Here is a 19,057-nt window from a genome sequence, read left to right as displayed (position 1 = left end):
CCTGCCGACCGTCGTTCCAAACGAGTTCGGCGGCCACCTGACCAACCTGACGTACGCGCGCCGTGTCTCGATAAATTGTTTAATGGCTAACCGGCCGAGGTCTTTTAAATTGCTTTAAATTTTAAGTTCCCTCGAGCCGTTGCCGTACTTAAAACCACATAAAACCGCTACCGATTCCCATTCGTGTATATCCGTATCCGAATTCGAACTTCACATTAAAAGGATTGAAAGGTGTGCTCGGGTAAGATACGTTGCTTTTATTTAGGAAGTTCAACGTTTCGGAGTTGACAGGAGTACGTTGTTTTTAGATTCCTTTTGGAGTAATCTGCCATTTTCAACGTTGACACGATGCAAAAGGAAACCAGACTGAAGCGAGAACTTGCCAGGCTCATGGAGAACCCACCGGAGGGTATTTGCTGTTATCCACAAATGGACAAAACTGATTTGCTTTGTGCCAACGTAATGGGACCTCGAGGCAGTCCTTACGAAGGGGGCCTCTTTCAGTTAGAATTGGAAATACCACAAAACTATCCATTTGAGCCACCACGGATGAAATTCGTAACCCCGGTCTATCATCCAAATATCGACAGTAGCGGTCGTATCTGCATGGATTTTCTAAAAATGCCACCTAAGGGTGGTTGGAAACCGACGATTAATCTTGAGAATCTTTTGACCGCCGTTCAACTGTTATTAGAAAACCCAAATCCAGACGATCCTCTCATGGCTGATATAGCCGAAGAGTACAGGTTCAATAAAGCTGAATTCAAGCGCAAAGCCAAGAAGACAACCGAAGACTATGCAATGAAAAAAAGAAAACACGAACTGAATTAATTTTAATAGATCTGTGGACGACGAATGAACTACCTCGATTAAATTTCTAAATGTCCACTGGTTTAACAGACAATTTATTTAGATGTTATTTATTTTTTTATGTGCTTAATATAAAGTGAGAAGTTACTCAAAAAACAAATTCTCTCGTCGAGGGTCAAAATAAACTCTTTCCAGTGCCTAATACTAAATCCATTAAAATAATTATTATAATAAATTATTAATGATGAAGTTGATATCGATCATTATTTCTTTTAATCTCACAAAGTAGCAACAAGAACATGTATCCGATACTCCAGTGAGCTACGTACACCTAAAAGCAGCTATCTTCATTTTTTTTCTCGTTTTCCAGTTTATTAAACTATTCATTTGATTACTTATTCTAAAGACACGCGACATCGCAGCGAAATTACGTCCTATCACAATTCGTTAATCATGGTACAAAATTTCACAGAATCTACATGATTCGTTTGAGCATTCTCTAGTAAAGAATGTATGAACGAGAGTTAATGAAGGAAAAATGTAGTATAATCACGTCGTTCAGTATATACCATGAAAACTCGTTACGCAAAGCTTGAATCAAATATGTTTCCTTTGTTGTGAACGATGGAAATCTCTGTTCAAAATGTGTATCTACTACAAATGCAATGTACGAAATAGTTGTCACGATTGCTTCATTTTTCATTCCCCTTAACTAAATTTTATCGCGCAATAACCTTAATCAGCTCAGTCAGAAATCCTTGTATGCCTACCTCGTACAGAAACATTGCGAGGGTACGTACAACAGAGGTTTCCTGCTACCACATTGTCAGTAAATCCCTACAGAATTAACATTAATGACATTCGCAGAGCTGTCATCGCTGAAATAAGAACTACGGTCACATCTCGACGAGCTTCATTTAACAATCTCTTTGTATACCGGTAAAATATATCGAGGCACACGACGAAAGGCAGTAGACAATATTGCGATACTTAAGCCTGTTATCTATACAATCAACAATACACAATATACAGCAGTTTTGTAGCAAATTTCAGATCCTTTATAACTACTTGTGTCAATTCACCTATCGACGTGTTTACGACGCATGATAAACCCAGAACAGTACAACGTATGTTGCAAACTACACGTTGGTGAATCGTTAGGTCTTTAGACTTTGAACCTGTCATAAAATCGCGAACACTGAATTTCCTTATTAAATGGAAAGGTACAAAGTGATAATACAACAATTTGTACGTATTTCGTTATGGTCGGGGAGTTCAAAAAGCTCTTCGAAAAGCTTCATATAAAAGTAGTACTATAGTTTCGTAAAGATCTACTCTTACGCGCCATTTATACATAGAACTGTGATGCTTAAGTAATACTGGGGACTGTTCCCCCAATGGTTTCACATTAGGACGATACTTATTTTCTCTTAAAGGTTGATTCTACCTACTTAGAAAAATGTCAGAGTACGCGTCGACTTTTTCCAAGCCAGAAGGCAATGTAGATAATTGTGCGTTTTCACTTGAGAGGCCCGGCAAACGTTCTCAATTAGTAATTATATTCGTTAACACCCGCAACTCGTCACTCACCATCTTTCCATCTGTTTAATATACTCCTAGAAAATCTGTGTATATATATGTATATACTTTTTCCCAAATTCTAACATTACAAACATTTGAGTCGGATAGGTCTCCATCTCCCAACATTTTGATCGATTAGAAATAATTGACATTTTATCTCATTAATCTCAACCTTCTACACGCCCTCAAAAAATTCTTTTCTATAACCCTTATTTTAATTCGCGTTAAGCGATTAAATAGCGTAAATCCAAAGACTGTTTTCTATCAATGGTTTTAACACGATAAATTTCCTAAGCCACAAAGATTGGTAAATAAAATTTTTAACGCATTACCATGTATATTTCTTCTTGCTGTGTTTCTTGCTGACAACATTTTTGTGGAACAATGTCTTTTAATCTTGGAGACATTGGAACGTAATCCGAATTATCCACATGTATCGCTTGACTCATGCTCGCTGCTTTCTCTTCAGGAGTCGGAGTGGTGTCTTCCGTGGTATTCGGGGTAGCAGATCTCGTACCTCCCTCAGAATCTAGTCCATCGTCACTGATACTACAATGTACAGGAACATAATAATTACGTACTTTGTAAATATGACAAATAATTCTCTTTAAATTTGTATGGCAAATACACACTGACCTTCCGTTCCTAGTAGATCCAGAGCCACATCTCTGCCTTGGGGGGAGAGGGGGTGGTTCTCGATGCAATTCACAATTCCTCAATATCAACTCCTCAGGATCCTCGTAAAGATTGGAAGCTAAACATACGTTTTTTGAGGGGTCCACGACATCTGAAATCTCTTCATAAATTCCAGATGCAACAGAAATATTAGAGACCCTTCTTGTAAATGATTCCTCCAGCTCCTCCAGACTGGATCCTATAATATTGGATATGCCAGCAGGTTCGGGTTGGTATACATTATCCACAGCTCTGGTGCGCAGTGATATTTTTACTCCTGCCATCTTATGAACTGCGATCCTTTCGAGATCCTCCGAAGTTTGATGAACGAGCTTTGCTTCGCTCCCAGATCTCGAAGAGAGAAATAAACCAAGACCTGCATTGATGAGGCTAGAAGCTACTTTGCTTTTGAGAACCGGAAAAGATCCAGCTTGCTCGTCACTGTGCATCGATAGCCTCAGATCACCATCGCTTAAACTCAACGGCCGCTGATCAAGGTTTCTGCGTTTTGGACCGCGACCTTGTGTGACAAGATCCTGTAACAACCTTGGTGCGTCCAAACAGAAAACGTGAAGTTCACCGACACCCCCACGAAATTCCTTGGTCGTGTGCATCACGCAAATGCGTTTAACGTCATCTGGACGCCCCGAGGTCGATAGATGGAACTGACTCAATTCTTTCCATTCCAAGCTTTCCCCTATTTCACCAGAGTACACGTCTTTAACAAAAACCCCCAGACGACTCGCAACCAAATCTCCATGCAATCCTGAAAAAAAAAACCTTGCTTCATTTGATCATATCACTATCAGATCGCTACAAATAGGAAACCAAGGAATTAATAATTCATGACTATGGCGAGCTCTTTACCCGTCAGACCAGCAGCTCTGGAATGTGCGTTATCGACCATGGAGATATCGAAGGATCCCTCTAAAAATCGATGCTTGCGAGGTTTCAGCAGTTGTCTGAGATCGGCCATCCATCTTTGAGTCTCGGTCTCCGAATTCCCTGAGAGATAGAGCAAGGGTTTCCGCTGCTTGGCTGGAAATATCCCAAAGGCAAACTGCTTCGACCTAGACTCCGTCCGACAGATGACGGCATCGAAGGGAATCTTGACGGAATCATTTCTGTCGTTGGGTACGGTTGCACCCCCACTGCCGATGCCACAATCCAGGTGAATTTCCACTCCGAGACCAGTTCCCAGTTTTCTAACCGAGCACCAGTGCCTTCTCCAGACCTTCCACGGAGTGAGCGAGCGTTTTCTCACCCTCTGAGTGACCCCTCTGGTGCCGGGCAACTTTGCGTCCAGGAACCCGCAGAGCTCCGCGTCCCCACCTGCCATCTTCCTTCATGAAGACGTATCCCCTTTTTATTCGAGGGAAATAAAATTGATTTAATTAATACCCAACCGTCACCGAGGCGTTAGCTAGCAGGTGCGTCGCTTACCGCTTCGACCGAACCACGCACAAGTGACTCGGCTCGCATCTGGACACATCCTTCGCCTTCGGGGACTGTGATGGCAAGCGGGTTCGTCGAGGAGGGTCGAGAGATCGGCGCTACGCCATCGAATCGATCGAAAGGTCCAAGGAAGGGCGTAAATCCAATCTAGTCCGAGCACTTCTACCTAGGCTACCTACTGCGACCGCCAAATCCGACTGACCCGCGTACCGCGCAGTGCCATGCAGTGCCGCGACCAGCCGCGACTAGGGCAGAAACCGAGGGGACAGTGAACACCCCTCTCTTCTCTCTCTCTCTCTCTCCCCTCGCCGCGCTCTCGTCCACTTTCGCCCTCCCTGCCTTTGACGCGACTCGACTCGACCCGACCCGACTCACCTGCCGAATCGATCGAAACCCCACCCGACCCGGCTACTGGCGACCACTTCCGGCCACTTCCGGCCACTTCCGAAAATTTGCAATGCGGATCGATACGGTCGATCCCCCCCCCGGGGGTTGAGGTTCCAGGAGCGCGCAGAATTTCGACGCCAAAGTGCGACGGAAACTTAACAAGTAATCCGAAACGATCGATGAGAGAAGACCCCATTTTCGCGGAATTAATCGGGATATTTTTCAGGAACGAATGGAACGTTCCTCCGGTCTGGCGCGGACGAGTCCAAGGGGACGTCTTGAAGAACGACCTGGAACGATCTCGTGTTTACAGACGATGGCGTTGTTTACGTCGCGAAGGCGTCGGAAATTTTCGAAAATCGGAAATCCGAATATCCTGGAGGGTGAGTTTTCCTTTTAATATGTGGAGAGCGACTCCCAGGGGGCGAAAAAAAATAAAACGAACCGTTAGGAGTAATTCTAAATACGTCAAAGTCGCATCACTTATGGGATGACCTAATATTTTCCGATGGAAAATGGCCGACGACGCGCGATGATTTATTGCGCGGATATGCGCGCGCTTTTGGACGTCGCCTTTCGAGTCCTATGCAATGGATCTTTGGATGGATTCCTTTCGATTTGCGTTCGCAAACGCTGAATTATTCATGCGAGCGGCGTCGGGACGTCTTACTAAGCTCCGCGTCTCGAGTTCCGACTCCGTCGAACTCGCTCCTCCTCCCCGACCCGAACCATTTGTGGACCCTGAACCATTTACCGAAGTCGTCTCGCGAGATTCGACGTTGCAATTGTGCCGAACGTGACCTCCACTCGCTTTTATTGCGTTATCGTCAGCGGTCTGACTCGTTGCACGATGTCGTCGACCGTGGACGAGATCGTTACCCTGTACTTCCATGGACGCGGTGCTCGTTCATTTTGACACGCGAAAGGCCTCGGTTGGGAATATCGGACGGAGTCGAAACTCTCAAGCCTTCCCAGGGAATTTTTTCAACCGTTAACAATGGACGAGAGGGTGGAAAAAATCAAGCGATTTCTTGGCTATACGTGGAACGAGTACATGGATTTATGATTCGCATTCGCAGTTGAATTTCAGCTTGACGCCTTCGTATGCAGCTCGCATCCAAATTCCGACAGCATGAGCTCCAGGGTCCGGATGCTCGAACGACTGCGATAGAATGAACGTTTAATCGCAACGATGCCGTTGATTTCCAGCAGTACTTATTTTAGTTTAGTTACTTATTTTAAATAGCTCGGTAGTTTACCTTGCATTTGACGAGACTAGCTCGGCCAACCGTGGCGGGCATGCGACGAGTCTTAATGGCTTGCGTCTCGGCAGCTTTCACGGCCTCCCCGAAGGCGATAATTGGATGACAATTAGTAGAGAGTAAATCGCATAGTTTATCTTGAGCGGCGAGGAGAGGGTCCAGCATAGTTCGGTCGCCTCGAGAGGCCTTGCCAAACTCGGAGATGGCATCGTTTCCTGAGGTGAGTGCCTCGAGCCATATCGACGCATCGATTGTCCGGTCTTCGGGACACCCTGCGAAGACCTGCAATTATTTAGCAGGATTAATTGCGGTATTTCGGTCTTGCTCTAAAGCAATTCATAAAGGGTTTCACCTTAGCGCCGGCGTCGAAAAATATCGAGTACAGTCCTCCTTGGAGTCCGCCCATCAAGGTCTCCGCGATGTGACTAATTTGCGAAAAGGCAACGAAAGGTTTCGTCGCTTCGATCTCTCCAGCCTGCGATACGGATCGATACCAAATATAAATGTTGAGCTATGCGTCCATTAGTCGGTGTAACCGAACGTCGAACCTTTATCGCAGATTTGAGGGCATCGGCACCTTTTCTCAGAGTTGTTCCGCAATCGCCGTCTCCGCTGTCTTCGTCCATAATGTTGAGCTGCTCGGCGCAGGCAATGAGTGCCTCGCAAGCGAAAGTTAAAATCATTAGGAAGACCTGACCCGTTCGCTCAGCCATCGACGGTCCTAAAGGTTTCGTCTCCGGTACCATGCCACTGGCACTCTACGATTCCATTTACAGACTAAATTTATTCCTGTTCGTACGGTCGTTCGATTATAATACCTTTAGGTGCAGCCCTGGAGTAGACAGACTCGGTTCCTCTTCCTGCTAGCGAAAACAGTCTACAGTAAATGGCGGTGATTAAACAAATTCGAGAAGATTGAAATGATCAGTTGCGTAAGGCTCTTTACCCACTCAAAACCCAATGTCTTTGTGGAAAAAATCTTGGGCCACGCTGGCGCACTCGTCTCCGCATCCAGATATTCAATTAAGTTCGAATCCGAAGCGAGCTTCATAATGGACAATTGAAACCCATTGGCATCCAGCGAAGTCATTAAAGACCCCATGTATGCTCTCTCAATTTTGAAACCGAAATCTCTTAGCTGTGTCATCGCTTCCATAGCAAAAATGTACGTTTCGAGTTGACTAATTCCTGCAACCAATTTTTTCATTTTATGTCGGTTTCGTGGATAAACCGAACGCGTTGTTACCTCCGAGATTATTAATCATAACTGCAACTGAATTTCCAGATTCATCGTTTGGGTAAAAATTAAATTCTTTGCCATTTTCCATCATATAGTATATAAGTTGTGACACGGTATCTTTTGTATTCGCGAACGTCACTTGTAAGACTCCAGGTTCTCCGTGTAATCCACAGCCTACATTTATTAATGAAACAATGTAAATATCATTCATTTAATTCTTTCCTTCCAACTTAATATTTACTGTACCTATTTCCATCTTCTTGCATTCTATAAATTGAGAACATTCGCAATCTGCACTCGAGGGAGGGACTCTGTGACCCAAACCGATAGAAATGACATTCTCACCGGAAGCAAGTCTTTTACAAACCGAATGGATCTCGTTGAGTTTTTTTCCATCTTCTGCCATGGCACCGGCTACCTTAAGGATAAATAATGTCCCACCGAGCCCACGTCTTCCAGCGGTTTTTTCAAAAGACTTTAAACTAACGTCGTCTTTGACGGTAATCATGTTAACGATCAAGCCTCTATTCTCGGCACGCAGTTTCGCCAATCCAAAATTTAAGCGATAACCGGTATAATTCTGAACAATTAATAAAACACCTGCGAACCAGATATAATTAAAAGTTGACTCTGAGACTATAGAAGAGCTATATAATTTTAATAATTAATTACCGGGAGAATGGTCCGTGGCGAGTTCTTGAATAACTTTTAAAATTGAATCAGGACTCGGGGCTGTAAAAATATCTCCTGTGATTGCAGCAGTTAGCATCCCTGGGCCTACGAACCCAATGTGCGTTGGTTCGTTTCCTGCTCCTCCTCCAGATATTAATTTCACCTTTCCGAAAAAAACCACTGTCGTTTCAAGAAATTCAATAAAACATTATTAAAGAGGTGGACTAACTTTATCGTGAATGTTGTTATAATCCCTGCGAAGAACTGCTCTGCATCCTTCTAAAAGTACCAAACCACTGTGTACCATGGCAAAGCCTTGAAGACTCTCATCTACGGCGACTGTCGGGTTGTTCCATAACCTCTTCCTACCGTACTTCACTTGAACTCCTTTACGTTGACATGACATGATTGTAAAACCTGCCGGTAACGATAATTTAATTGTCTAATAGTAATCTTTCATGTTATCAGACTATCGCGCTGAAGGCTATGATATATTATTGAGGTTAAATCTCTGAAACTATGCGACTGACGTTAACTACCTTTAAGATTTTCAACTTTATTTGTTCACAATTATTCTTTCCGAATAACGAAATGCAATCAGAGTTTGCGCCAGGAGGAAATAGTTGATTAATGGCAATAATTGCAGTTAGAGGAGCAGCATGACAGATCAGCACAAACGTATACTGTAACTAACCATAAAATCAGAAGTCAGATTTTATAGGAGCTGATTTTTTATTCGATTTTTCACTATATTTATATTTGTATCAGAAATGAGATCAAAGGCAATGCGATAGTTTAGCGTAAAAAGATATATTTAATTTTTATAACAATTTTGGAATTCAGCCACATCGATGGCTGAATACACAATGAACTACTTCTCGACTACACCTTGCAAACTGTGTCTTGACACGTGCTCGAAGTTAGGGCTTGCACGTAAAACCCTTGATCGCATAAAGCACCCTTAGGTAACTTTTGGACCAAACGTAGGAATCGAGTTTTTCTTCGATACCGCCGGAGTGTACGATCAGGAACAAACTGGCGTGTCGAAACGGTATAACTCGAGCATAGCTTGCGAATGGAGAACCAACGAGTAACAAGTTCCACCCCGCTCATTCGTCATAACAATCTTAAATGTATCAGTCTACAAAGTTATACTAGGATTTTCGTTTATGTTCACAGGCCATTCGGCTTGGTGACACTTGGCATTGCCATAGGACCATTTGTACATACAAAGTCCATATATTCTCATATTCACCGTTAGCCTTCCATACTAATCACGATCCACTATTTGGCTTTCAATACAAATTAGGAAACGCTAATTAAACGTTAAGAATAATTTTGCTACGGAAGACAGACTTTGATAGCGCTACAAAATATTTTACCCCAATGTTCTACCACGATCTTAAGCCACAATGATTTTGTTTCTCTTTCACGGCATTCGTGAGAATTAGAGAAATATTTGTTGCGATTGTAAATATTGATCATACGATAGCTTAATTACAATTAAAATTGTGAAAGAAATTACTTAAAAGTAACATATTGACATTGCATTGAAAGTAGGATTCCTTTAACGGAACAAAATACAATAAAAAGAGATTGTATAAATTTCATAGTCGATGACACGACTGTTTACGTAATTCAATTAGATTATTTATTGTCCTACTTGTAGTACGGTAACTTGTTTGTATAAGAGATAAAGCCTTTTGTACAATTTACGCGGTGCAGCGAGCTTATTGCATTTGTGCCACCTTAGATACCTGTAAACGAGTAAAAGTGTTCACAAATGCAATCAATAGTTTCCAATGTGCAGGAAAGCACCTATTGCTTGCGAATTCGCAGTTAGCTTATCGCCCTGGGCACGTGTTTATAAAATCGCTGCATGAATTAATCATGATTCGTTCACTGTATATTAACAGTTGGATTTGGTCGACCTGCGGTTTGGTATCCACCTTATTTAAAACTTTGGAAAGTCTGTGACCCATGAAGTCACATTTGACGATGCATTGTAACTTGCGTCACAATGAACATGCGTCTGCAATATGTTGCAGTTGAATTTGTTTCAATTGTCTCATCATAAGATAAGAACTTGGACTCCTTATGATCTGGGTCAAATCGTTGCATTTGCAAATATTTACTACTTTGGTTAACCTTTGAAACGGAAACCCATAACACCGTTGCTTCCTTCAAAGTGATTTGGTAATGTTATTGAACAATCTCTTGCCCCACCAAGATTCTAAATCAAAAGGTTTGAAATCTGAAAGGAAACATTGATTTAGATTTTATATTCTTTAAAAACTGTCATTCTTAAAACTTATCTTGCAGTTTCACCACTAGAAATTGATGGTACATGCAAAAAATATTTTACAAAACTTTCAAATGGAAAGAATAAAATTCTATTGAAAGAACGAACCTTGCAGAATGCCATTTGGTTCTCCATCGTTATAATACACTATAGAGTTTGGACCTGCAATGTAATAGATTTCATTTTAAAATGTGTCACATGAAGCAAAGGCCTTTTAGACTCTGAACCTTTCAACATACTTAGACATGGCTTATTATATTAACAAATTTAAAGCTTTTGCATTCGTTATTGTGAACACATTAAAAAATATCTTTGGAAAATCGGTGCCAGAAATTCCATGTGCACGGTGAGCGATAATAATCGTTGACTACTAGTGGAATAGTCGTTTTCTTACAAAATCACTTACTAGAAGGTTCTGAACATTCCGATCCATCCGAAGATTCGCTTCTTTGCCTTGCACTAATTTGACTCCAGGCTGACGACAAAATAACAAAAATACATAAACCAATAAAAATCTATGCATTGTTAAACTAAATTTCAGAAAATTATGATTTTACAAATTTTTTGTTTTGATAACTTCACTCGTCTAGTCACTTACATTCATATACGAATTTGATGAGCTCCTCGTGCTGTGGAGTTATTACCTCTTGCATCTGATGCCTATGGGAATTTAGCTTGGATTTACCATTTATGTGAAAAACTGGCTTTGGTACATGACTGAAAAATAAAATTGACAGAAACTACTAATTTAACAATTTGCAAGATGCATTTAACTACGGTTCGTGTACCTAACTGACAGCATGGAATACGAAATCGCGCATTCCTTCAAACATTCATGCATGCAGGATGTCTTTTTAATTTCCTAAAGGGACAGGGTAAAAGGGAGCAAGAGGATGGTAAGAAAGATAAGACATAAAAAAAAATAGAGAGAGGGGGAGAGAGAAGAGGAAACGCGATTACGCATTAAACAAGTATCACTCGAATGTTTCGTAGATGAGAATTGCGTAACGAGCTCCGGAACGAAAAAGCTGGGTTAGGTTAAGTTAGGTTAGAGTTAGGAAATCATTTACCGTGTGACTCCGGGATCGTCTTCAGGCTCTGATTTTCGAGTGACTTCGCGTAGATTTTCCAACCTTTCAAAGTTTTGATTGATACCTAAAAATAGCCAAGCAAAACACAGGTGTACCGGCGTGCCAAAGGTGAAAGCGCTTTGAAAAAAAAAAAATCCATTGCCACATGGAACGGAGAGTATGATTTTGATCTGCACCTACCCCGTCGAGTTTTTGCAACAATCTTGCTCGGACCTTTTGACACGGTGTACATGACTTTGTCTGACAAATGGGGAGATATCGTTTAAACTAAATTGATAACCAAAGACCATTCGTAGCTCCAGCAACCAACCTAGCAGACGGATATCGAATGGTCCGACTTGACAATGGGAATCGATCATTGGACTCGAACTATCTCGAACCAACTCGACTTGACCTGACCCAGCATTAACCAAAAAATGGACGGGAGTACCCATAGTACACTTTTGCAATTCTCAGCCATCTACCGACTGCGCCCTGAAACCGATCCACCTTGATTTTTCTATTTTTGTCCGTCAGACCAGAGATGAGTTGGGAGATTACCATTGTCTCTCGTTTACGTATCGTTCTTTGTGAAAGTGTGTCGTGTAACTTATAAGAAAACGAGGAAGAAATCCGTGCTAAATGTGGAGCGGTTTCACCGCGTTGCCGCTAGGTGACCGGATTCCACGACAATTGTGAAAAGTGCTTCCGGGGGCACTCTATGCCACTCTCTGTGCAAAGTGAACATAGCCCAATAAAGCCAGATAAACCATTCACGGAGAATCGGAGAGCGATCGTGAGTAGTCGTATTGCGAGTGTTCCAATTTCTGCCGCAATTTGACAGTTTGTTGGCAGCCGAACACGTCGACCATTTTAGAAGCAAGTGCGCGCAACTGTTTACCATTGTTTTATGACCTGCCATCTGTCAAAGTTGTTCTTTTGTTATCGGCGTGGCAGCAGACTGGAAACCTCGAGGCCCTTTCATGGCCTGACAGAAACGTCAAGAAGTCCAGCAGTGACCGAGTCGACGTCGAGGCATCCTCGGCCAGTGGGTAGCTCGTAAATTTAATTGTTCTCGCGAAGCATGGACATTTGTTGTCCCACTAGAATCTGTCATTACGTAATCATGTATTTAAATACGTAGTTTCGCGTGCACGAGGCTCTGCGTGGGAATTGGACGATTGTAGACAATGTTTTAGACCGATGAGTAGGGTTAAGATAAGCTGCTTTGATTTCTTTTATTATCATGACAACAATTCACATCTTCGTTCCCACCTCTCGTTATTGCTGTCTTTTTATAATGTCTTATTCTGTTGTTTCAGACAGATAATTGCAGGACCCCTGTTTATGACCTAGTCTTCCACATTGAATTCGGAGTCGTGGAGGAAAAAATATTGGTTGAAATTATTCGATTAGCTTTCTGCAAAGGTTTACGTTGGATTCAAGTATTACCCGTCTACTTGATTACTAGAGTTAAGTAGGTTTACCTTTTTGTATCGATGATTTTTTTTCTTGTTGGATTTTGGCCTACTTTTATATTTTTCTTTTATCGACTTATTATCCTTGAAACTTAATATTGGATTTGTATGGTTTTTAGTGATTTCTCGGCCCTAGATTAGGATAAAATATTCAGGATCCTTCCATGGCAATTGAAACCTCGCTTGATGACAAATATTTGTAAGTTTAAATATCTAATTTAATATTGCATTATTTTTAATTAAATTTTGATACGCATCGCGTACTTACTGTATTAAAAAACTAATTAATATGAATGTCTACCTTGAATAATTTTAATAACATTCTTAATGTTAATTTTTGGAGGCTACTATGACATAAAGAAGACGATGTGCTCTGAGGGAGAAAGGAAAGAAAGAGAAAATAACATTAAACAAGATTGCAACATGTTTGAGTCACCGAGAAGTCTCCAGGAAGTCTGTGTTGACTTCATATGCGATAATGTGCTCGCACTATGCGAAGTACAGCCTGGCGATTCTGGTGGACCTGTGTCTGGACCTTTATCGGTTACTACACTTGGTAAGCACCTAGTAATTTTGTTTCAAAATACAATTAAAAAATTTACGGTTATAAAAAAAAATTACCAGCTTACCAATGTTATCTATTTTTCCTCATTATCGTGAAATGAATAAGGACGAACATAGTAAATACATTATACATTTCAGATGATCAACTAAGTTGTAATGGGAGTGACAGTAGCGCAATGATCACGACAGGGTCGGCGACAATTAATTCCACTAATTCAAATAGCACCTCAGGATCAGCCACTCGGTTGTGTTTCAAGAATTCAGATGCGTTCTTACCAGCTGAAATATCTGAACAATTATTGTACAGTTTGTGCGAAAGAAAAGCTCTATCCGACTTGACAATTACCCTCTTTGATTCAAAAACTACGAGACTGAGGTCTGTTGTATCAATGTAGATATAGAAATGACAATCGCTGTCGAATTATACAGTTGTATTTTCTAGGCATGTGAGGCTAAAAGATGCATCCACACTTTCCGCAAAGGGCTTGAAGGTTCTACGCCAGCACAAGGTTGTAGACTTGGAAGTAAATGGACTGAAAATTACAGTAAACGATCTGATAGGTTGCTTAGGAGATTGGAGTCTACAAAACCTTAGATCATTGAGTGTCGCCAAAGGCAGCTTCGTCGATTGTTCAAGGTTGTTTATTTTTTTCTAGAAAAAATATCAATAACATTCACTTTGCTCCCCTGTTCTTCGTATCAGCTCTTTCTCTCTTTTACTATTTATGCATGTCATTAAATTACCAGTTTTCTAAAGTGACGTCATTCCTTATAGTGAAAGTTGTAGAGAAAGTTGATTTGAATTTTGTGGATTCCAACAAAGCGCCTATAACGCTTTAAATTTTGTGGTGATTTTTACAGGGTCGTATGTGAAATAGTGTTCAGACCTTTTAATATGAGTCTGATTAAATATTCTATAGGGACTCTTTTTGTGTAGGTACTGCGTAGTTGTGGCCTTGAGCAAGTTAAGAGCGCTGCAAACTCTAAATGTCTCAGGGACCGAATTCAATCGTCATGGGCTTGAAATAGTTGTCGAGGATCTGCCACTTTTGGAGAATCTGGATATTTCTTGTACCCGTGTCGACGACATAACTCCTCTAAAAAAGTGCAAAGACCGTCTCAAGACTTTGACGATGTTCAACCTGAAGATTGCTTGCGCCAACTCGATGTCGGTTCTCCTCGAACTCAACGAACTCAGAATCTTGGATATCTCCGACGAGAGAGACTCTTATGCATTCGAAATGTTTGCACCAGTCCGATCAAAGATAACAGATCTTCTGAAGGCCGCCCACTGCATGCCTCATTTATTCAGCTTGGATATATCTGGTAAGCCAAGCCGACAGTTTTTATATTAACAGTCGATCGATTATTATCGAGTCTCAATTATTGCGTAAATCTAAAAAACAACGGATTCGAAACAAGAGTGGTGTCATACCGTCGAAGGTGTTGGGACTCATTAGATGACAAGTAATTCTCCGTATCCGACGGTCGATGTATATTTAATTTCACGTTGATGCATTTACAGGTAAAGATGAAATAGACGCGCAGGACCTGAAGAAGTTCCTCAAGGCACATCGTCAGTTGACATTTCTGGGACTGGTCCATTCCGATGCCTGCTACGAAGACAGCCTCACCAATCCATTGAACGCGGATTTCAGACCCGACTTGATGGTGAGTTTATTCGGTTATATTATTCTTGAGAAGTAAATTTCCACTATTCGTTGCTCTTAGCTCGAGCGTCGATAAATTCTCAGTACATTAATTTCAGGTAAGCGGTACCGCGACGGAAGCGCAAATTCTGGAAGCACTGAGGAGATATTGGAATCGACCGATATACGTTCAGAAGTGCTTGTACAACCTATTTCGCCTGACGGCTAACTTCAACGAGGCGAGGGTGGACGTAATAAAATTAGTAATTCCGGGCATGAAAGCCCATCCTCTGGAGTTTCGCGTGCAGATGGCTGCTACCGCTTGCCTGTACAACCTCACGAAGGGTGAACTCGCCACCAAGATTCATCCCTCGGTGCTGAAACAAATCGTCGATTTAACGCTGACCGCGATGGAGTCCTACCCGAATCACTATCAGCTCCAGAAGAACACCCTGCTGACTCTGTGCAGCGACAGGATTCTCCAGGACGTTGCCTTCGACAAGTACAGGTAATCTACGTCGAGGAATAATGGGGAAAAAAAAAAGAAAAAAAAATGGAGAATTCTGTCTCTCCCTGCGTTCGTTCTCGATTCGCGTCCAATCGGTCCCCGCGTCTTGTCCCGAGGTAGGCCGCTACCTGACAAGAGATATTCACAGAGGAACGTCTTGGTGCTCTCGTCCCCGTTACTACTCGTTGCGTCCTCTCTTTAAACGCATCGGTAATGGAAAATCTACTTCAATTTCAGTAACGAAGAGTCGGTTGACGTTTTAGGTGTGCCAGGCTAGTAATGAACTGTTTATCCGCCTTCGACGACGTGTCGATGAACCGCATGTCGGTGGCGATCTGCTCGATACTGGCGGCCAAAATATCCACCGTCGAGACCTCTTTACTGGGGGCACAGCCGCACTACATGTCCAAGTTGCTCACCATGGTCAGGTCGAAGCTCCAATCCAAGTCCGTCGACATGACGATGAAGTTCACGCTGAGCGCTCTCTGGAATTTGACCGACGAGAGCGCGACGACCTGCAAAGTATTCCTCGAGGAGGGCGGCATGGAGCTCTTCCTCGAGGTTCTGGAAATCTTCCGGGGAGAATCCAGCGTGGAGACCAAAGTTCTTGGCTTGCTGAATAATATTGCCGAGGTTACTATATTTCTTTATAGTACCGTTCAGTCGTTCGGACGATGCGGACTATCCTGATGGAAGTACATCCATCCCGCTTGATTTTAGGTCGGCCACTTGAGACAGCGACTTATGCAGCCGAGGTTCATAATGATGCTCTCGTTGCTCTTGGCCTCGGAGCACATCGACGTGTCTTACTTCGCGGCTGGAATCACCGCTCACCTCCTGAGCGACGGACCTCGCGCCTGGACCATGGCGTTCTCTTTGCCGACCAGGCTGGAGATGCTGGACTTGCTCGCGCACGCCGTCTCCGTCTGGCAAACTCCACAAGTGGAGATGGTGGCTTACCGCAGCTTCCAGCCCTTCTTTCCTCTGTTGAACTGCAAGGACGCTTACCCGGTGCAGCTCTGGGCGGTGTGGGCCATACATCACGTGTGCTCGAAAAATCGTAAGGCCTCGACAATCCAATTGGCCTCGGCTGGTTACGGCGATTACCCGTTCTCCGGTAGCCGAAGAGCGAGCTCATCGATCGGAAACTCGTTGGATAAATCTCCCTTTCTCCTTTCAGCGAAGCGGTATTGCGGCATGCTGGCGCGCGAAGGCGGCGTCCAGATTCTGGAGGCGGTGGCGAAGGAGCAGGTCGAGACGAAGGCGCAGCCGAACGTGAGGTCCCTCTGCCAATCGATCCTGGAGACCCTGGCTTCTCACCCGTGCTAACGCTCAATCCTGGAGACCCTCTTGAAGAAAGTACCGACCTTCGATATATGCTAGTCAATTTTCTATCGCGACCTGCGAGCTCCTCCTCGGGGTCTACCGGCGGGCCCGCCTCGAAGAGAGCCGAGGTCGCGGCCCCCTCCCGCGAGGCAGACGAGAGATATATTCTGCCAGGAGGTTCTTCGGCTCTTTGGGAAGTCGGTGCTGGCGGGCCTCGATTTCTCGTTAAACGCATCCGTAGCCGCAACCTCGGCGCGGTCTCGCCGCGAGAAGTACGCGACCCCGGGACCCCGAGACCGGGCGATGCGCAGTCTTGGCATTAGATAGAACATAATTATTGTTGACCTAGGATGTATACCTCGAATTATCGCGTGCCGACTACTTCATGCTTCCCGTCGAGACGAGCCAGCGAATCCCGTGGCGATTGGAATCCAAGGGATGTCTAGGATTCGTTTGGGATTAGGTCGCAGAATACAATAGATCCGCTTCGTCGTGGGTCGCGTTGCTCCAACGCCCGGAAGGGTTCATCCTAGTTTACAGAATGGACACGTTAGCGAGCAGGATTTCAAGAAAGCCATATTTTATTATACATGTTAGGATTAAGTGGCTGCGCAGGAAAATTAACCGAGGTTAGGAGTCAAGGGAATGGGCACTAGGAAATTCCGCTCCGACGAGCCCGGAGAGATGACTTCCCGGGAACGGATCGAGTCTCCCGGGGAGGAAATATCGCTCGTCCGGAAATTACTCGTTATATTCTCCGAGTTTTAGAATCGTTCGATCGATAGATAGAGGGGCGATTTTGCTGCGCAACCCTTCGTTGGGGCTGTTGCATGATCCTTGATGTAGCTCTTTTGAGTAGGATAATCCATAAAGAGATGGGAGCCATTGCCGGAATCTCGTATCGAACTACCCGTTCGACAGGAATGAATTAAAGAGGATTTAGTCGAGTTCTTCGATGCCACTTGTTGTGCGAAAATTCTCTCAAGATGTTGCATCGCGTCGACCGAGTGCGTGGACGGACGAGATCGAATAACGATTGTTTTTAAATAAGGGTGGTTGCAGTTTCGTATAATTCTATCGTATTCTTTTCCCGAATGCGAGAGACGCTTAATAGTTATTTCCAAACTCGTCGGTACGTAAAAACCGATAGTTCCGACGAAGTAGTTTTACCGTCGCGTTGACAAGATAGCAAGATTACTTTTGTGCAACAACCTCATACTTGATCTTATACGAGATACGATATTTAGATCCACTTAGATTTTTTTTTTTTTCTAGTAATAGAAATCTTAAGGTTTTGTAAAGATTCGTTGGTTGTGGAAGCCTTTAGTTGTCACTCTCGTTAAGCTTAAAAGATCCTCAATTTACGGCGTAACTGAACCGAGGGAAAGGTTTACAGGGTCCAATGAGTCGGCGATCGAAAGCCATTAGATGATATTTTTCCCGCTTCAGCTTGATCTGTCTCGATCGGACGATTTGTTCGGCTCGATAGGCGCGTTTCCTCGCAACGGACCTGCTATCCTTCGAACTAGGCATTAAAATAAAAGGAAACGATGAGAGATTTTAATGCGACCGTGATCCGTGACTCGAACCCTTGTATTCTGCCTACCGATATGATACGGGAATCCAAAGTGTAAGTCTCGTGGAAGCTATTGTCGGAAGAGAGGCATCGGAAAGGTGGACTTTAACGGAGAAAATGATAGGCGACGATAAGTATATCGAGCTGTTGCTATCTAGACTTAATCATCCTTAGAATGTGTACCTGAACAGACCTTTTATCCGCTTTAATTTCACATTTAACGTTAATTCGGCTTCCGATCGATCTAATCGCATTTACGGGCTTTGTTGTAATAGGTCCGTTTGATTCGACGCCGAGGAATGCCTTGGGTCGATACTTTGATCGATAGAAATGACAAAAATAACGGTGTGAATGAACTCAGTGGCTTTGAGCTTAGAATTATGATAAAGCTAATATAATGATAATTTAGCAACAAGTAAGATTAAATTGTAAAGCTATAATGGCATTATAGCGAAGCAACCGAATAGATTTTCTTGATTGAATTTAATGAGATCAATTTATT

The 19,057-nt window shown here is 43.0% G+C and overlaps 5 protein-coding genes across 12 annotated transcripts; 2 read left to right on the top strand and 3 right to left on the bottom strand.

The window, feature by feature from the left end:
• The first annotated feature begins 35 nt into the window (after positions 1–35).
• LOC105701620 (ubiquitin-conjugating enzyme E2 T) lies at positions 36–1,064 on the top strand. Its single transcript, XM_012428510.2, has 2 exons — positions 36–241; positions 309–1,064. Exon 2 carries the CDS (start codon positions 349–351, stop codon positions 829–831), a length of 483 nt encoding a protein of 160 aa, XP_012283933.1. The 5' UTR covers positions 36–241; positions 309–348; the 3' UTR covers positions 832–1,064.
• On the bottom strand, positions 1,065–4,829 carry LOC105701611. Its single transcript, XM_012428493.2, has 4 exons — positions 4,510–4,829; positions 3,934–4,428; positions 3,028–3,832; positions 1,065–2,940 (listed from the first exon to the last, which is right to left on the bottom strand). The coding sequence occupies exons 2-4, from the start codon at positions 4,403–4,405 to the stop codon at positions 2,712–2,714; spliced, it is 1,506 nt and encodes a 501-aa protein (XP_012283916.1). The 5' UTR covers positions 4,406–4,428; positions 4,510–4,829; the 3' UTR covers positions 1,065–2,711.
• A 149-nt stretch (positions 4,830–4,978) lies between these two features.
• On the top strand, positions 4,979–19,037 carry LOC105701605 (protein zyg-11 homolog B). 5 transcript variants are annotated; one of them, XM_012428483.2, is made up of 13 exons: positions 4,979–5,070; positions 5,135–5,291; positions 12,777–12,931; positions 13,052–13,131; positions 13,276–13,488; positions 13,635–13,872; positions 13,939–14,133; positions 14,434–14,822; positions 15,022–15,167; positions 15,265–15,653; positions 15,917–16,286; positions 16,374–16,713; positions 16,834–19,037. In XM_012428483.2, exons 4-13 carry the CDS (start codon positions 13,119–13,121, stop codon positions 16,980–16,982), a joined length of 2,442 nt encoding a protein of 813 aa, XP_012283906.1. In that variant the 5' UTR covers positions 4,979–5,070; positions 5,135–5,291; positions 12,777–12,931; positions 13,052–13,118; the 3' UTR covers positions 16,983–19,037. The 5 variants fall into 5 exon arrangements, with proteins under 5 accessions (XP_012283906.1, XP_023288090.1, XP_023288089.1 ...); XM_023432321.1 differs by lacking the exons at positions 4,979–5,070; positions 5,135–5,291 and adding exons at positions 12,024–12,250; positions 12,415–12,502; XM_012428480.2 differs by lacking the exons at positions 4,979–5,070; positions 5,135–5,291 and adding exons at positions 12,024–12,502; positions 12,599–12,661.
• On the bottom strand, positions 5,940–8,747 carry LOC105701608 (triokinase/FMN cyclase). Of its 3 annotated transcripts, none has more exons than XM_012428485.1 (11): positions 8,622–8,747; positions 8,312–8,499; positions 8,083–8,245; positions 7,657–8,010; positions 7,417–7,584; positions 7,117–7,358; positions 6,989–7,033; positions 6,719–6,928; positions 6,523–6,645; positions 6,168–6,452; positions 5,940–6,070 (listed from the first exon to the last, which is right to left on the bottom strand). In XM_012428485.1, exons 2-11 carry the CDS (start codon positions 8,486–8,488, stop codon positions 5,969–5,971), a joined length of 1,869 nt encoding a protein of 622 aa, XP_012283908.1. In that variant the 5' UTR covers positions 8,489–8,499; positions 8,622–8,747; the 3' UTR covers positions 5,940–5,968. The 3 variants fall into 3 exon arrangements, with proteins under 3 accessions (XP_012283908.1, XP_012283909.1, XP_012283910.1); XM_012428486.1 differs by having other exon boundaries at positions 6,989–7,030; XM_012428487.1 differs by lacking the exon at positions 8,622–8,747 and having other exon boundaries at positions 8,083–8,226; positions 8,312–8,367.
• On the bottom strand, positions 8,877–11,943 carry LOC105701621 (mapk-regulated corepressor-interacting protein 1). Of its 2 annotated transcripts, XM_012428511.2 has the most exons (6): positions 11,656–11,943; positions 11,455–11,539; positions 10,983–11,101; positions 10,791–10,859; positions 10,493–10,546; positions 8,877–10,336 (listed from the first exon to the last, which is right to left on the bottom strand). In XM_012428511.2, the coding sequence occupies exons 1-6, from the start codon at positions 11,705–11,707 to the stop codon at positions 10,266–10,268; spliced, it is 450 nt and encodes a 149-aa protein (XP_012283934.1). In that variant the 5' UTR covers positions 11,708–11,943; the 3' UTR covers positions 8,877–10,265. The 2 variants fall into 2 exon arrangements, with proteins under 2 accessions (XP_012283934.1, XP_012283935.1); XM_012428512.2 differs by lacking the exons at positions 11,455–11,539; positions 11,656–11,943 and adding an exon at positions 11,173–11,432.
• Positions 19,038–19,057: the final 20 nt, after the last annotated feature.

The sequence above is a fragment of the Orussus abietinus genome, unplaced genomic scaffold (assembly GCF_000612105.2).
Source record: "Orussus abietinus isolate OABI.00-Male unplaced genomic scaffold, Oabi_2.0 scaffold24, whole genome shotgun sequence".
Classification (NCBI taxonomy): domain Eukaryota; kingdom Metazoa; phylum Arthropoda; class Insecta; order Hymenoptera; family Orussidae; genus Orussus; species Orussus abietinus.
The sequence above is the reverse complement of the archived record's forward strand: the minus strand, read 5'-3'. Positions and strand labels throughout refer to the sequence as shown.

Bases quoted from the DNA above. Each gene is read 5' to 3' on its own strand.
- LOC105701620 (XM_012428510.2), top strand. From the start codon at position 349: ATGCAAAAGGAAACCAGACTGAAGCGAGAACTTGCCAGGCTCATGGAG.
- LOC105701611 (XM_012428493.2), bottom strand. From the start codon at position 4,405: ATGGCAGGTGGGGACGCGGAGCTCTGCGGGTTCCTGGACGCAAAGTTG. The intron at 3,833-3,933 runs GTAAAGAGCTCG...TTTTTTTTTCAG, and splicing joins CAGAGCTGCTGGTCTGACGG to GATTGCATGGAGATTTGGTT. The intron at 2,941-3,027 runs GTCAGTGTGTAT...TGTACATTGTAG, and splicing joins GGATCTACTAGGAACGGAAG to TATCAGTGACGATGGACTAG.
- LOC105701608 (XM_012428485.1), bottom strand. From the start codon at position 8,488: ATGTCATGTCAACGTAAAGGAGTTCAAGTGAAGTACGGTAGGAAGAGG. The intron at 7,359-7,416 runs GTAACAACGCGT...AATTGGTTGCAG, and splicing joins TATGATTAATAATCTCGGAG to GAATTAGTCAACTCGAAACG. The intron at 6,929-6,988 runs GTATTATAATCG...ATGGAATCGTAG, and splicing joins CTCCAGGGCTGCACCTAAAG to AGTGCCAGTGGCATGGTACC.
- LOC105701621 (XM_012428511.2), bottom strand. From the start codon at position 11,707: ATGTACACCGTGTCAAAAGGTCCGAGCAAGATTGTTGCAAAAACTCGA. The intron at 11,540-11,655 runs GTAGGTGCAGAT...GGCTATTTTTAG, and splicing joins TGTTGCAAAAACTCGACGGG to GTATCAATCAAAACTTTGAA. The intron at 11,102-11,454 runs GTAAATGATTTC...TTTATTTTTCAG, and splicing joins GACGATCCCGGAGTCACACG to TCATGTACCAAAGCCAGTTT.
- LOC105701605 (XM_012428483.2), top strand. The intron at 14,823-15,021 runs GTAAGCCAAGCC...ATGCATTTACAG, and splicing joins ATTCAGCTTGGATATATCTG to GTAAAGATGAAATAGACGCG. The intron at 15,168-15,264 runs GTGAGTTTATTC...CATTAATTTCAG, and splicing joins ATTTCAGACCCGACTTGATG to GTAAGCGGTACCGCGACGGA.